Here is an 18,436-nt window from a genome sequence, read left to right as displayed (position 1 = left end):
AATTTTCTGTAATTATGTTATATGAAAAAGGTAGCCTGTCTAATGTCTGTGTCAATCTACTTCAGAATGTTACTCCTCTTGTCTACAGCTGTGGTATTCTCATCGTTTGCCCTTCATTCTAGCCATCAACATACTTACATTTAGTTCACTTCGTCAACGGCGTTGATGACGTCATAATACTGTTTAAGTACGTGACTTCTAAGCTTCGTGTGTACTAAAATTAGTGTAAACCCGTCAAGCTCTACACATACAGATGACATATGCTTAGCTTAGTGTAGTGTACATACAGTGTGTATGCTAACACGAAATGTAACAACACAAACCAGCATCGCTGAAAATACCTAAAGCCAGTATTTCTAACGTTTTGGAATAACCTCGGATGATAGAATTCATATGTAAGTTCCTAAGTGCTGAGTATATGAAATGTTGAGTCAATTTACGGATGATCCGGAAATTTATTTCTGAACGAGGTCGTTTGATATGGTCAGGTTAATATCCCGAGGTCTTTATCCGGAGGTCTTTCTAAAACATATGAATAGGGCGAAACAGTCGTAAACGGTGAGAACGGAAAATCTCGTTCGTGGCGATGCAGTTGAATGATGACTACGTTACCATAGTACCAGATGTTACCATGATGGAGTGTTAGTTTAGTAAAATTAACCAGCCAATGAGCACAGCTGTTACAACGTCTTTCCAAGATCAGGCTTCTGATTTCAAATTGCACGCATAATCAATCAAAAAAGACTTCGTATATCGCCAAAATCCAATACGACGTAATGTTCTAATCTAAAAGTAGTGTTAAAATGTCAAACAATGAAAAATGAAGAATTGTATTACATAATTACTTTTGCACTCTAAAATCTAAGTGTGGTATAGTGTCTATACAGTATGCCTATATACTGAAAGTATATACCATGTACCATTACCCGCAATGTAACCTCGTGTATTGACGGCACATATACACCTATACAGGTGTATTATTCCAGCTTGTGTTTACGGTAGAGGTTTACTCTATACATTAATTTCCAAATGTCAACTATTTGTTTAATGTATTTCTGACGACAAAGCTGATATCATTGTGGTAATGGATACCATTATGTAACTTTGTCTGATGTTTCCAACATGTAGCATATGTCAATTTAACAAATAACAATATGGATTATTAACAGCCATCATACCAAAGTGTTTAACACTTCATCAAACAAGGTCGTCAATATGTTAACGTTACAAACTTATGACGTCACTGTTTTCGGTACACTTCTTGTATAGACGATATACCTGTAGTATAATCGTATAAGGATTTTACAATAGATGAAATATCAATTATTGTTAATTTACTGTTACATAGATAAAAAGTACTGATACACAATGAATTGGTATTAATGATCGGTTCAGTATAGCGATGGCAAAGCCTCTGTCAGTCTGTCTGTCTGTCTGTGCGTAAACAACTTACAGTTACCAATTGCCTTGGGACATTACTTTTGGTGTCTACTTGGGGAAATTGTTCAAAGCAACATGATCGCATCACAGATGTGTGATTTGGGTAAAAATGTCATATTTGGTCAAAAAACTTAAAACATCGGCAGATTGGTCTGAGATTTCGTGGGAACGTTCATGACGTGATATGCAAATTAGGTCTGAAAATGTGTCTTTTTAGTCCAAATTCCAAAACTACTCAGTAGATTGGCCCGAAATTTATTGAGCATGCAATTTGGGATGTGTAGATGAAGATGATTCACGACATGACGATCCCATGAGCGATATGCAAATTAGATTTAAAGATCTCAATTTTGGTCAAAAAACTTACATCTTGAAAACTACATGGTGATGGGGCTGAAACTTAGGGATGTTTCTGGAGGCGGTTATTGTTGAAAAAACGTTGACACAACTGGCCCTAGCAACCATGACCACGCCCTTAGCAACAGTCATATGATCTATATTACAAATATAACAACCGGGATGGGTATGCAAGTGAATAAAGGTTAAAAAAAATGTATGCAAATATGCCTAGCAACAAGATCATGCCTATAGTAACAACTAAATGATGGTGTATATAATGATTTTAAAAATGTATGTAAATATGCTTAGCAACAAGACCACACCCACAGTAACCGGCAATTGAGCTTGTGTATTTCAAAGATAGCAACAGGGATTAATAGACAAGTGGCTAGACATACTCCCCATACCAACAGTAAACTTATGGTGTATTAAAAAATATAACAAACTCTATACACTTGTGCTACAACGCCATTGTCGGCATTTTTTTTCAATATAACAGTTTCTGGTGTTGCAATTATCAAAGCATACATCTTATCTATGCAGAATATGACTAGGCAAGTTCTATGATCAATATTGTATAAATAGAACGAACCCAAACAGTGCACACCAATTTGAGAAATATTTTGTCATTCACTATTAAAAAACCATAAAGTTTGATGTATTTGGCAAGTCATATTTATTTTAGGCAAATTACATGGTGATAGAGTGTACACTATAGTCATGGCCGCCTATACATTATGGTAATTTTGTCATTTCATACTAGTAACTAGTACTAATAAATCACATTCTTTCTGTACATTTTAATCCTATTTTTAAAACTCTATAATCAAAGAAAAACGTGGTTATTATCCTTTCTCTTCTATTCTTTCAATTTGATGACTACGGAATTGACCCAGTCTAACAACCAACAATGTTATTTGCAAGTGCTTAGAGGCGTTGCCGAAAATTACAATATAATCCGAGCTCTTTTGTTTCTGTATTTTGATTTGTACCATGTTATATATATATTCAATATTTATCTATCGTAGACTACTCATAATACAATAACGACTGCATTTAATAATATTTGGAGTTGAATTTTGTTACTTCTATACCCAGATGTTTCAATTTTGTTAATTCTATACCCTGTGTTTGAAACACGTATTCAAATTTATTATCACATTAAGGGACATGTGTTCTCATTACAAGTACATCTTTGAAAAAAAAAATTGTTTAGCACACAGTGTTGGATCGTTTCCATGTACTGTTTTAACAGTTGAAAAAACAAATATTTGTACACTTGGTAGTCATATGCTCACCCAGTGCCGTGCACCAATACAAGTTTGTGTTTCTTCGACGCAATGAAAGTCCCTGGAAAAGTTTATGTAGTGTACGACCGTGCCGTGGTCTGTAGTCAACTTAATAACACTGGCTGTATTCTCATCGAATTGAAATTAATCACCAACTCTGGTAAATTAATACAATTGAACGTTTAGTGTTTTAAAAACAAATTGATCAAAGGGATCGCATGTAATGATCAAATTACACCAGTTATTTCGATAAAGCTTAAATAACTGACACTGTACCAGAAATAAAACATCTGACCGCCAAAGAGTTATCTGAGCAGAGACAAATCTGGTGAATAAAATATTCTGCAGTGGCTTTGCTACAGAAGGTTATACTTTCAGAGTATGTAACATTTAACAACGTGCTGCATGCTGTTGAAAGGGGCACAGTTTGATAGTTTCATGTTTTTTATGGTTATTTATACAGTGAAGTCATAGCCAAAACTGTGGCTGTGATACAATTCTACCCTTGATATTACAATGTGGATCGATATAAAGGATAATACTTCAATCATTTCAAGATACAAGTACCGTAACGCATTGCTAACATTTAGACCAAATTGGTAGCCTCCCCCATTCTCGTCGCTAGGGCTCTGAGAATGTAAAGCCCTAGCGACAGGAATAGGAGAGGCCATGAGTGTTCGCCAATTGGGGAAGTCTGGTATAGATTTAAACTGTGTCCATGTATTCATACCAGATTTCATATCACTTTAGTGATGTGTTACATCAGTAGTTACAACTTATGTCAATTTAATGAATTCTTTACCAACGATTCATACAGAACACGTATTCAGATAACCGACTAGTATAGTCCACAAAATCAAATTACTCAAATGTAAGCAGTAACATTTTTTTCATAGCATGCACTTGCCCTGAGTAGAGAGTATTTTTATGTTATTTTAATATTTGGCGGATTATCACTATCTATAAATCGTTTAACCCAATAGTATTGCATTTAAGAAACACAGTGTACAACTTTGCGTATACGTCATCTTCTGAATTTCAGCTGTGAAGGATTTCAAATCGGCAAACAAGTATATATAAAACCAATATTTCAGGTGACGCATGCGTATCAGGCGGTTTCGAATACAACGTTGAATATGTCATTATTGTAGGTATCGATCATTTAGTGCATAACGTGTAATTCATCAATTATATAATCGATCTAACTAATAGATCTTTACATCGGCCTAACCAAACAAAGTTTCAACAACGAGACAAACAAAAATGACAAATTTATTTTAGCGATATTTGGTCCACTTTTAGACGTAGGGGACATGGGGTAGAAGTTGACATCCAAGTAAATCATTTTGTCGATTAGTTAAATTGTGCTTGTACGTAACGAACCAGTGTTATCAGTACTCAAACTGTGAGGGCAGTATTTAAATCGTTCGTGTGTACTGCGATATACACGACGCGCTTTACCTTCGACATTTCTATGAGTTTAAATAAAATTTGTCTGTTTAAAGACAAAGCGTTAAGTTGATTTTATGGATTATAATGTATGCGACGTATCATTATTTATAAAACACGAATGTATATCTTGACATTTTAGAAATTAGACGAAGACTTACATGTAACTAAATGTAACAATGTGGAGTGTGCAGTGCATCCAAATATCCAATCATGTTATGATATATGCTGACATTTTAGATGCCTGGACATTTTATTTAGTGAATTCATGTTTGTTTCAAGTAATAGTTTGCTTTTTTTATTTGACATTTTCTTCCAAAACAAAAAACCTATCACCGAATATGTAAGAAAGTGTGTATGTGCAGATGTTGGCATAACGGTAACATACATATATACAGGTACCCATTCGTTGTAAAACCACCGACACGCCACCAAGACTCTTTATGTTCTGGCTTACGAGAATGGTGTATACCAGAAATCATCGTTTCTAACAGATATTTACATGGCGACGTATTTTCTTCAAATATATCGAAAGGCTACAGAGTTCACGGAAGCCCATCTACGCCCAAACGACAAAGCTGAAAAAATAGAAAGTTCGCTATGAGGTTCCAAAAATAAATAATCTCAGATTTTATCCATAGGACGAACAAGATTATCATATAGAATTACATGAAGATTAATGCTCAATTTTGTGATGTATGATATGAAATTCGAATCTCAATTATTTTTAAGCAATTTTAAAAAAATAGATGGGATACATTTTCCTGCGTACGTGATGTGCCATTTGTAGTTAGTGGACTTAGTTGTGTGGTGACCGATCGAACGTTGACGCTGACTAAATGATAATAAATGTTACCGTTGTGTTATGAAGAGACGAAACTATCGTGTCATCGTGTTCAGCTGTTTAATTAACTCATATGAAAGTGTACAGTGACAGTAAGTAATCGATCGCTCGAGTGGAATATCAAAATTACATAATGACAATCGATTTCAGTTTAGAATTCAGAAGAAACCAGACGTAAACTGTAAATGCTCCATTCCATTAGCTTCTAAATATAACTAACTTATTTCAAACAGAATTATGCAAATAAATAGCTGTAACAAAAGCTCAAAACAAGTAGCAATTTGGTAAGTAAGTATTTAGTTACCACTAAATAGATGAACCAAGCTAAAACACATTTCCTGTGAAAATGAAATTGTCTGATGGTTCTATATTATTATTCCACTGGCTAATTTTTTATGTCAATTTTACAGTTTTCTTTTGTTGCTAAAGAGTTATATATATATATATTTCAAACAAGCAAGGGTTCTCGAAATATTGATGATGATGGACGGACGGAAAGACAGACAGACAGACAGACAGACAGACAGACAGACAGACAGACAGACAGACAGACAGACAGACAGACAGACACAGGCAGGCAGGCAGACAGACAGATAGGCAGGCAGGCAGGCAGACAGACAGACAGACAGACAGACAGGCAGGCAGGCAGGCAGACAGACAGATAGTCAGGCAGGCAGACAGACAGACAGACAGACAGACAGACAGGCAGGCATACGCCCCTGGGAGCTAAAATGATAATAACGTGTCTATTGCTTTGACACAATGAAGTAAACGATGATTCATTTAATGGATGGCGTTGTAGGAAATTCTGTTTACTTTGAGGCTTGCTCGACAGTAACAATACCAATAAACGGTAACAGCAAACAAAATCGACTATAGTAATAATCATGGCAACCTAGCTAGTGTAGTGATAGACGCCGAAATTTTGGTTGACGTAATTTCTGGTGATGATTATCGTATAATATATAAAGAAATAAAAAACATGTTTAGTTGTATGACACCTAATGGAGGATGTCGTCATCAACATGAGACTTAATGGAGGATGTTGTCATCAAAAAGATTGCACGCAAATGCGATAAAGATTCGTGTGATAAATTATATGTACCTTAATATAATCTCAGCTGTTTTCAACGGTTTTACGTAAAAGTGATAATATGATGAGAAACCCTAACCCCTTCGAAACATGTTTTCTCTCTCCCAACAGGACGATGCCAAAATGGTGTTTGACGTCATAGGTAGAATGGAAGATACAGAACCACCCACACCTGAACTAAGAGATGCATTAAAGAGACTTTGGGCGGACTCCGGGGTGCAAGAAATTTACGGAAGATCGAGAGAATATCAATTAAACGACTCGGCAAGATAGTAAGTGTTTGTTATGTTAGTATGTTGATCACACAGTGTTTGGTTTGAAGAGTTATGTATTAAATTTATATCCTTTATACAGTGTAGGGAGTAAGCAACTGAAAACATACCCATCTATTATGTATACCTTTTAGTGTAATGTTTGCCTCATCATGCACTCCATTCCTTCTGCTTGGCGTGCAATTTTAGTTCATTTGTATTATGCAGGGTAAACAACTGATATGATGTATAAGGCTAGTCAGTTTTCACTTGTAAATCTACGCATTCAGTATAGCACATATAATGAAGTACCCGTGTAATGACATATTTTGCATTGTTGATGAATACAATGTAGAGTTTGGCTATGAAAACCTCGCCTCAATGTTGTAACTTCAGTTTACCAATATGCATATATCTTCTGCTAAAGTAACAAAATGAAAACATGTCTTATAACAAACATACGACACAAAAACTAGCACATATAATGGTTGTGAGAGTAGTTCAAGAATTTTGAACTAAAAGTTTATGTTGCATATGATGCACCTTGCAGTTTACAAAGTTTTTAAAAAGCATGGTTGGTACAATTTTAGAACATCCATGTGAGTTATCAGCGGTACTGCCCCTATAGAAGTAGGTATAGTCGTCAACCTTATTTCATAAACGTAACACCTTTGTTCATCCATTGTTGACACCACACTGTATGTATGTATGTATGGCTCTGTGACAGTCTTTGTATCGAATGGCTTCACAGAGTTATAATAGGTACTGAAGGATTGAAAACTCGCCATTGTATCGAAAAGTACGACAACTTCTGTCAGTATAGAAATGTTGGTACTGAGGACAATCGAGTGAAATTTATACGAAATGAGCTGATCTTAATACTAGTGAGTGCGTGGGAGGACGAACGGTTTGATGAGGATTGATTTCAAACCAAAATAACAAAATAGCATTTGAGATCGAAATCATGCTGACGTAAATAAAAGCCAGACCACGATTTTAACATGTCTGGATCTTTATAAGATGTCGCCTCTCATCGTCCAATAATTTACTTATATGAGAATGATGCATATATGTATTATAGACTGAATAATTGGCACTATCATTTGTCATAGATCGAATACTAGACATTACATGGGTTCTCTATTTCTGGACCCAAGGGGGAGTTTCACGAGATTAGAGTGTATGTAATAAGAGCTTGTGAATCATTATATTTTACACAAGTGTAAATATTGCTTCCCTTTGGAGCCATACTTTACCCTTCTCTGTTAAGACCGAGTTGGTAAAAGGTACAATAAAACTACAGCAATTTGTTTAGCACAATATAAAAAAGTGTCACATTTGAGCCATTTAGTCAGACTTTGTAATGTTTCATCCTCATAGTTTTATTGGATGTTCGGGGGATGGGTACATTCTCCCTTGCTCGGTATTACCCTGTACATCTTACTGCTCCACCAACCTACTCATTTGTTGCAGAAACAGAAAAGATGAAGCCCCATGCTACCGTACATTTAAAAATCTGTAACTAATTACTCACCAAAACTAACCCTAATAAGTAGGTCAGAGGACCATACAGTTGTTGCCATGGAGACAGATTTGAATCAGTCTACGCACATTGATAATTGTAGCTTCCCTATTGATATCACTTTATGTACGTATAAACATGTATTAACCGTAGTATTAATAGAGGTGACATGATAGATTTTATCTTCTCCAACCTGCTGACGTATTGTTAATATTCACATCCCAGTTTTGTAGAAAAGTGACACAAGTAGCACATTATCGGCGTCACCTTTTAGATGAAAGTGTTCGGAGCAATATGCATTATGCAAATCTGAACTCAAAGTATGACGTCAGCAAATTTCGCAGTGCAATTGAATCATAGGAAAGGTTATTGGCACCAATGACGGAGGTGTACGGACGTCACACCGAAAATGCGTACAGAATATAGGATAATCTTCATTTAGCCTGTGATACATGTGATATGAGCCATGTATATTATTCAAGAAACCACTGTAGTGTATATATCGATTCATTTGATATGTATGCACTGCCAGAACTGTAATTACTAAATGTTTATCTAGCAACCACTATAGTCAAGACACGAAACTGACTAATACGTTATATTAAAATGGCTATATGAATGAGGATTGGATATTTATTTTGGAATTCTAATTAATAAAACAATTTTATCATGGCTTCCTACTTGAAAAATCAATGTGACACAACATGTAGACCATGTCTGTGTTTGTAACTCAATAAATTGCAAAACGCTACAATATGTGCAAAAGGTTTGTTATTGTACGTACAATAACAAACATTTTACACATTTATTAATCTTTTCCAATTTATTGAGTAACAAACAACGACTTAGACTGTAGTATACGTTGTGTTGTTCAGTCCTATCAGACTTCTTAACCTGAAGTCAGTGAGTGCTGGCTGATAGTGTGGCACGAATGTTTGTATCTTACAGTAAAGGACTTGGTTTACATTGTTTCACATTGATTTCTACTAGGAAGCCATGATAAAATTGTTTTATAAATTAAAATTCTCAAAACCCAACCCTCATCCATTATGGGCATATGGTGACACGTGTTGGCCCAGAGATTTGTCTTGTCTTAGTGTTTATATGTCAAGGAGCTTTCTACATATTAACACTTAGAGGAATCTCTGGGCTATGGGTCTGGTACGATGGTCGGTTTAACATGGTTTCAAATAAATGTTTTGAGATCGTCGTGCATGAACTTTTCATCACTATTTTGAAACACGGGGAACTGGTAATTATGCAATGCTGGAGGAAGAATACAACAGCCATACTTAGTAAAGATAGACGAATTGGAATCATATAAAAAGTATGAACGAGAAAGAAAGACAATGCAAAGAAAGAAAGAAAGAAAGAAAAAGAAAGCAAGAAAAGTCAACGTGACGAAATATATTGTCCAGGAGTATAACGTTGCCAGTGTTACAAAAATCATGTAATCTGTAAATACCTAGCGCAAGATAAATGAACTGTCCCTTCTTTGTATAATTACCAATATTCACAGTCTAAAACAAACAATACTTTGCAAAGGGCAAAACACTAATTAAAATCAAACGTACACTCATGTATTCTCATAAATATATATCCGCCTCTAACTTCGCTGTTCCTCGTCGTTTCATATTATCTTCTGTCGTGTTGTTCCTTGGTTGATGGTGCTGTGAATTGCACGGACTGCAGCTGACTAATCCACCAACCTGGTTTTCTTTTGTCGTACTTTTCTCTTGTTTGATTTCATCTAAATTCAATTCGGTCATTCCAGGCCTCGGGATCGAAAAGTAATAGAGCAAATCGTTCGCAGGTCCTCGGGGTTCGCAATATTTGGAGCAAGTAGACGACTGAACCCAGAAAGGTGTCACGAGTATTTTAAAGACTATCTGCTACATTTTGTTATTCATACATTACGCAAGCAGTAAACCATTAATCTTCTGGATATGTGCTAAGGCTTCTGCTGATTACTAGTAGCAGTGCACGAGTCATGACAGCTTCAAGCTATGTCTACCCATACACAGATCTACCTCATTCCGTTCTCGCATCCTCGCTTAACTTCTATCGGGTAACGTGGCGCGACCTTACTTGGAATGACACCCGCAAGACAATCAATATTGAACACCAAACGTTTAATACCGAAGCTTGTTTGCAACTGAAAGAACTCTTAAGACATATATTTCACTAGAATTAAGCGTGAATGAAGTAATATTTCACAGCTTCGAAAAGCTAAAGTTAGTGTACGTTTTAAACGAGTTTCCCCCGTCACATAAAATGGGCTCATAACATTGGTATAGTGGCATTAGTATTGCATATTAGAGAACTTTAGGTGGTCATACCTAGTGTATAATAGACACTGGAATCTGATGAGATGTGGTGATTTGTAGTGTCGATAACACGATAATCCCTACTGACAAGTTCATACTGAAGAGTAGAACAATTTAGATTAACTTCTTTTATAAACTATCTCTGAAGATTACCATTACGAAACCTTCAACTTCACTTTTGCCCCAAAGTGCAATATAAGTGAAGCACTGATTGTGAAGCAGCAAAGTTTCTACATGACATGTTCTGTAACTAGTGTGGTAGCTAGGTAATACATGTATATGTAGATATGTGTTGTTAGGTTTGAACTCATACATGAAGTAATATTAAAGAATTTATGTAAGAAAAAGGGACAAGAACAAATACCACGGTTCAGACAAGGTTATATGCCATTGTAGAAATGGATTTTTCTTCCACCACAATCCAAAACACAATGACCCCCCCCCCCCCATTCACAATTTTAAAAACAGGATAACCCAGGTTAAGGATTTCCGCTAGATTGGCGGTCAACCTCATTGAAATACCTAGTATCTGGAAATAGAGTATGGTCCCAGTCTAGATTTCCGCCATTTATGGCCTAGAACAGCATCGTTGTCATGACAACTTTAGTTGTTAAAAACGAGAGGGCTAGTGTACACTTTGTAGTTTATTAACGATGAGTTCAATATCACAAGACTCTCCCAACATCTTATCTTTATATCGAAATGTCAACGTTTTGTAGTATAAGGTTATTAAGGCCAAAACTGTCTGTCTGGTTTGCCTGTCTCTCTACCTCCCCTCCCTCTCTACCCCCTCTCCCTCTCTACCCCCCCTCTCTCTCTCTCTGTCTCTCTCTCTGTCTCTCTCTCTGTCTCTCTCTCTCTCTCTCTCTCTCTGTCTCTGTCTCTCTCTCTCTCTCTGTCTCTCTCTCTCTCTCTCTGTCTCTCTCTCTCTCTCTCTCTCTCTCTCTCTCTCTCTCTCTCTCTCTCTCTCTCTCTCTCTCTCTCTCTCTCTCTCTCTCTCTCTCTCTCGCCAATTCCAATAAACGTTATTATTTTTCATAGTTTCTTAGATGATTTAGATAGAGTGTGTGCAGAAGATTACCTCCCAACGGAACAAGATTTATTGAGAACTAGAGTGAAAACAACCGGTATCGTAGAAACCCACTTCAGCTTCAGAAATCTCAATTTCAAGTAAGTCTTCAATTTTTCACCACGTATATCAAGAGTAAGAATAAATGATTTCAGTTATTCTTAATTACGTTCATCGGGTCTGTAAAACATAGACTATGATAATTAGTTGTTGTACGATGACCAATGGGCTCTAAATTACTACGAGTAACGTGTCACCTGTTCAAGTCGACAAACTTTGTTTACTGGCTTTACGGAGAGTTAGACAGTCTGCCGATCCTAACAGGCGAAACGTTGCTCTTAAGTTAGAACCCTTGGTGTGGTACAAGCACTAATTTTTACGATTTTAAATTATTGTTTTATGGTAATTTTCAATGTCATCTCAGACCAGTGAGTTGTAATGTTATCAACACAGCATGTTAGAATTATATAAAATGAAAGGTTTGAGTAAGGGCACGATTCTTGAATGAAATGGGACATAAATGAAGGGAAATGATGGATGGTATTTGCAAAGGCGTCGAGGATGGACAATGTAATCATTATTATAAACCTATACAAATAGTGTATATATTGTTACACTAGAGAGATATGACTTGATATGGAATGTATTTGAGTGATTACTTACACCTGACCTGTTGTTCTAAAGTCGTTTCATCTAACATCATGGCAATGAACTTTTATAAACGTTGATTACAGATTGTTTGATGTAGGAGGCCAACGTTCAGAACGAAAGAAGTGGATTCACTGTTTTGAAGACGTAACAGCCATTATATTTTGTGTAGCAATGAGTGCCTACGATCAAGTACTCTACGAAGATGAAACTACAGTATGTTATTCCTATCATCTTTGCATTATATTGCAGTTTCAGCTATTAACTCAGAAGCCAGAGTATATATTTCGGCTGGCTCAACAGCGTGTCTTATACAGTAGCCATAAAGAGGCCCGTGCTTTTACGACGATGCATCATATTTTAGAAAGACGCAGGGGAAGACAATACTAATGACGTTTATTACAAATAATGACGAAAACAGTTTCAGCTTTCAAAACAAACCGGAGAGAGAGAGAGAGAGAGAGAGAGAGAGAGAGAGAGAGAGAGAGAGAGAGAGAGAGAGAGAGAGAGAGAGAGAGTTATTGAGAGGGGAGACAGACAGACAGACAGACAGACAGACAGACAGACAGACAGACAGACAGACAGACAGACAGACAGACAGACAAACAAACAAACAGACAGAAACAGACAGACAGAGAAAGGGGTGTCTACAATCGCCATAAAGAAGCCTGGTGATGTTAGATTTTAGAACATCAAGATATCATTACCTTTCATTGTGTGTAGAAGGTCTTTTGACAACATGTCCCACCATGCATTTCGAAACTGTTGTAGAATGTTCTTGACGAAGTATTGAACAATGGTGTCATTCATCACTCTTCTATCATCTTTGCACTTTTCAGAACCGAATGCAAGAAAGTTTGAAATTATTCGATTCTATCTGTAATAACAAGTGGTTTACAGACACTTCCATTATCCTATTTCTAAATAAGAAAGATTTATTTGAAGAGAAGATAGTGAAATCACCACTTACTCTATGCTTCCCTGAGTATACAGGTAAGTTTGACTTTCTGTACAGTTGTCACATGTAAACGGCAATAAGAGCAAATGACCATTAGTCTGATGTTTTTTTGTTTCAAATTCATTCTGTTGCTTCATGCTTTATATATAAGATAGACTCTTTACATATTCCCTATATAAAACGAAGAACTTTACATTTATTTGTAAGTACTTTAGAGATTCTTGTTGAAATCCGTCTGCAAAATAGAGCAAATAGTTCTCCTTGTTCAATTGGTTAAGTTTGCTTTTAAATCATTATCTTCAGTGTTACCTTGGCAATGAGCTATTTGCCAGTAAAAGTATACTACATTCTACACACTTTGCACAAAGTAAAAACTTCTTATCTAAGTGACGGCACTGATTTCGGAAAGTTGTTTTGAAGTTAGCTGGTGTGGAAAGAATGGTACAGGAAAATGTTACTATTTCCATACATTTTGAAAAAAAATGTTTTATGACATAACAATGCATTAGTTTGTTCAAGAAAACACTTACGTTCTATGCGTTTCATTTAACTGTTTTCTTTCCATTTTCCCCACGTGCCTTACAGGACCTAATAGTTACCATGAAGCTGCAGCTTATATTCAAGCACAGTTTGAAAGCATGAACAAGAGTACAACCAAGGAGATATATGCGCATATGACATGTGCTACTGACACCAATAATATCCAGTTTGTCTTTGACGCGGTTACGGACACCATTATTGCCAATAATCTCAGGGGATGCGGCCTTTATTAAAATACAAATGGTAAAAAATGAATCTAACATTTGCAAATCATATAGGGTGCAAGGAAATCTATATTATCAACACATGTAGATATTGATCCCGATTAAGGCAATTTTGGCCTGGGCATAGACGCTGTAGCTGATTGGCTGTAACGAATTATGTGGCAATTCAAATAAGCCAATCACATATTGCCAATTGTCACTAGATCTAGAATGAGCCTATTGAACTTAGTTGACCAAACCATGTGAAACTACATTGCAATGTCTTTTTCTTCACACACTCTTCTTGAAATTTTAATGTTATTTTATATGAAAAACTTTACAACAGATAAATATTTGAGTTGGCCAGTCATGACGTATTTCCTTTTCTGTTACAGGCTGACCATAAGCACTAAAATTATCAAATTCTTGTTTGACCAGCGATTCATGTCTTGTAGTTCAATGTATGCGTCCAAGATTGTAGATTTTTCGGCTACTATATTTAGATTTTATGTAAATAATGATATACAAATAATGTAGGAATCGTTATCTGACTTAAAGTCTGACGGGATAGTCTTAGCCGCAAACATACTTGCCATGTAGTTTTTAAAAGGGACCAGGAAGAATGAATTTATCAGAGAAAAATGACATTTGAGAGATGTGTTCATATGTTTATTTTGGGAGCTCTTTTGAAATTGTTGTAGTCGCTATTCTTTTATATTGACTTAAGGTGACTCGCTATTCTTTTATATTGACTTAAGGTGACTGATAGCAAACTAATCAAAGTTAATAACTTTCAGAACTATTTCCTAAATATTAATGGTATCAAGTTGTCAGTATGTTATGTATCACAAACAAGCAATGAAACCGTGTAGTCTCATTCTTCCGGAAAGTAATCGTCACATGGCAACATCAAAACTTGTTATGGAAACGATTCTCCAATCATGTAAAATGTCGACGCATGTAAAGTTAGCTCAAATAGCTTTTTTCATATTGAGCTACACAAGTTATATATAAATATAACAAAATAGAAATTTAATTATACGAAACAAAAGCAGTAGTTATTAGTAGTTGTCAATTCTTTTCCAAGTATTGTCAACACTTTGTGCTCAGAATTTGATCAAAAATGAAACAAAAAAACATCAAAACTTGTCTTTCAACAAAGCTTCCTCGTATAAAGCCGATTTTATCATATTTTATGTGCCAGTATTCACTGCCGGTACCAATGAGACTTTAAAATGTTGTTCAACTGTATGTTTTTAAGCATTTAGAAAAAAACAAAAAACAAAAACAAAATCAAAATCAAAGAAAACAAACAAAAAACTACTCTTTGTGCAAGCATCTGTATTTTATGCCAAAAACGTATTTTGTAAATCTTATTTTGTACTCACTGTTTTGTTCAACAATATTTAGTTGCCTAGACGTTGCTAAGTGTGTGATAGTTATTGTAGTAATTCATTTGAAATCACTGTAAAATTAACAGCAATACTTCTGGCAAAATCATAATTGTATAAGACTTAATGTTGATATCTGACAAAGTAACAATCATGGCAATCACAGTCACATCTGCTTTGTAATTTAGATTGTGTGATAAATGGGTAACTTAAACATTACTCTTTCAACCCTCCTTTTTTGAAAATATTAATTCAATCCTCATGTAGAAGACAGCAGCAATGATCTTAGGAGCAACGAAAGTTACAGATCTAAAGTCTAGAACATCGAAAAGATAACGTTCTGTAAACCTTTTCAAAGTAAAACTGTGTTTAACCCGATATTGAAGTTTCAGTCAAGGGGGATTCAACCTGTCATGGCATGCATGGTCCAACGAAATGGAATTGGCCATTAAATTCAACCTGCACGACTGTGCTAGAAGTATACACAAAGAAGTAACTGCTAATTGGGTATGACTTAGTTATGGTTCAAATAGTAATGAGAGATAACATATTTTAGCATTGCTATTTGATGTCCACTTTGTCATCAGACATCGTAGTTGATACAACTACACGTAATCTGCAAATATACTCGCTGCAGCTTAACCTGGTGTATTATTAGTAAGAAAGTGGTATTTACCATATATGGAGAAATGAGGTTAGGTGTTACGTTATTGAGGTATTATTTACCATATATGGCGATATGGGATTAAGCGTTTTACGTCACAGAAGTGGCGTTTGCCACATATGGAGAAATGAGGTAAACGGTTTTGTCAGGGAAGAGGTTACTTTGCCAATAACGGAGAAATGATGTCAGATGTCACAGTCAATTCGTGCCATACATATCTATCAATATATCTCAAAGACTTCAATTAGCTGATCGAAGATATTGACAAATTTTGAACCGTTTTACATAAGCAAACCCCGGCGGTGGCAGTCCCTGGATGGGTGGGTACCCATGCTTGTTAGCGAAATTTAAAATGTACCCCTTTTTCCCGGGATATTTCAACTTTTTAGTGAATCTGGGAGAAAATCACTGCAAAAAATACCCCCTTATTTCCGAAATCTGTGAGGTTTTACCTTCAAGGACACCTAATCCATACACTGCATGTACACTGTTTGCCCAGTGTTTGAATCTATTGTTTACCATAGCAAGTGTGTTGCATGCGGCTAATCTCGGAGGGTGATCTGAAAAAGTACCCCGTTTTTACGATTCCACGGACCTAGATGGCCGACGAAAAACACCCCCTTTTCCGTGAAATTTCTAACAAGCATGAGTACCCGCTTCGTCTGGGACTGCCACCACCGGGAAGCAAACCCACCAAGGATGGGAAATTTCTGAAATTTCCTCTATGTTACCTTGGAGGAATTACACTCCAAGATGTTACTTACTCATGTAACATGATTCAAATCTGGCACAAGGTTGACCCCAGCGTCGGCACAAAATTTACGTTTGGTATTTAAATCCACACTGCTATATGATTGTTCTCTTTTAAGATAACAGGTATACATCTACCATCTGTCGTGTATAATAATTAAATATGTAAAAATGCTTTGTTAACATTGTAACATTAATCTGTTGTCAAAACAAATGTTAAATTTTCCTCATTTATATGACCAGTAGCCCCTCCAAACTTTGAATGGACTAACCAGCTAACCTGTCTTTATCAGCCAAACAGGCCATTCGAAGGTAACCCAAGATAGAGAGTCATGTGGTAACCGTTGGTAGCCACTATAGAGGTTGTGAACAAAAACATGACCCCATCACACTATTCTTCCTCTATTTTCAAGTGAATTAACCAACAAAAGATGGCTATGAGGGCATACAAAGAAGTGCATGGGGTGGATCAGTCGCCATACTATTTTGAGCTATGAAAGTTTTTGTTTATCAGGCGTTGCCAACCATCTCGTCATTTGGAAACGTTTTATTTATAAATACTTGGGTTATAGGATAGATAAACAATGAATTGTGGTCACAATGCTGCTATCGACTACCCATGCTGTCATTCATTATAATAAAAATAATTACAGTAGGACAAGACATGTAATGACGTAGGAAACAATAAATGTTATTGTGATAAATAAATATATAAAGTGCAATCCTATGTTGTACATTTTTAACTGAATCACACTTAAAGCGAATTCTAATTTCTGGAATATCCAGTGACCTCTCATGCAGTTTTTTTGGGAAGTACACCACCAGTTGTATGGAATATGATTATCTTAGAAGACACGTTGCTGAACGCCTGTTACCATGGCGATGTATCTGTACTTATTGACGTGTCACATTCAGAGATCCTCATATATTCAACTTATTATCAAATCTACGCCAAATCAAAACTTACAAGATAACGGAATAACTATTGCTCATCCACCAAGTTTAAACTATTTGCTTCCAACTTTAAACAGAATTATAATTACTTTCCATGACTTTTTCTTCTTTTAAGAGTTGAGGTGATGAGAGAGAAAAAAAAGATCAGAAACATAGAATGCGAGACAAACATACGTTACATTTCCCGCAATACACAGTAAATATCCTTTCATTTCGATAAATATGCTTCAGTGTCTAAAATCATTGTCAAATTATGTTTTAGAGATTAGGTCGTACTTACGGAAGGGTTTATGACAAATTGAATTATTCCAACTAACCCAGAGAACAGAAGTGTGTAGATTTTAGTCTACTGCGTCATAATGATGGGATTCGATTCGAAATACACAATAGAAATAACAACAAAGCAAAATGTATACAAACGTATTAATATGATCTTTACAAGAAAATGATCTTCTAGATAGTTATTTAAAACTTGTTATGTATCCCAATACAATGATTTCTGAAATAAAGTGGCTATCTTTAATGTCTCACATACTTCGAGTTGGTGGTTTTGGTTGTATTTTGTTCCAGCTTTACCTGGGTGATTCATAGACTGCCATCTGTGCCCAGAGAGTGATTTTTAGCATAAGTGAACTGAGGTTCAGTAGTGTTATGTGCATGGTGAAATGTCCGTGTATGTGCATGCATATGTCTGTCTGTCTGTGT

At 35.9% G+C, this 18,436-nt stretch overlaps 1 protein-coding gene across 1 annotated transcript in view; it reads left to right on the top strand.

Moving 5' to 3' along the window:
- LOC144437122 (guanine nucleotide-binding protein G(o) subunit alpha-like) overlaps positions 1-18,239 on the top strand; it is a 36,908-nt gene extending 18,669 nt beyond the window's left edge. Inside the window, exons 4-8 of the mRNA XM_078125981.1 lie at positions 6,566-6,726; positions 11,596-11,724; positions 12,358-12,487; positions 13,111-13,264; positions 13,815-18,239. Of these exons, the coding sequence (XP_077982107.1) occupies positions 6,566-6,726; positions 11,596-11,724; positions 12,358-12,487; positions 13,111-13,264; positions 13,815-14,002 (762 nt within the window). The 3' untranslated portion in view covers positions 14,003-18,239. The remainder of the gene's footprint in view (positions 1-6,565; positions 6,727-11,595; positions 11,725-12,357; positions 12,488-13,110; positions 13,265-13,814) is intronic.
- Positions 18,240-18,436: the final 197 nt, after the last annotated feature.

Source organism: Glandiceps talaboti, chromosome 7 (genome assembly GCF_964340395.1).
Source record: "Glandiceps talaboti chromosome 7, keGlaTala1.1, whole genome shotgun sequence".
NCBI lineage: Eukaryota > Metazoa > Hemichordata > Enteropneusta > Spengelidae > Glandiceps > Glandiceps talaboti.
The sequence above is the reverse complement of the archived record's forward strand: the minus strand, read 5'-3'. Positions and strand labels throughout refer to the sequence as shown.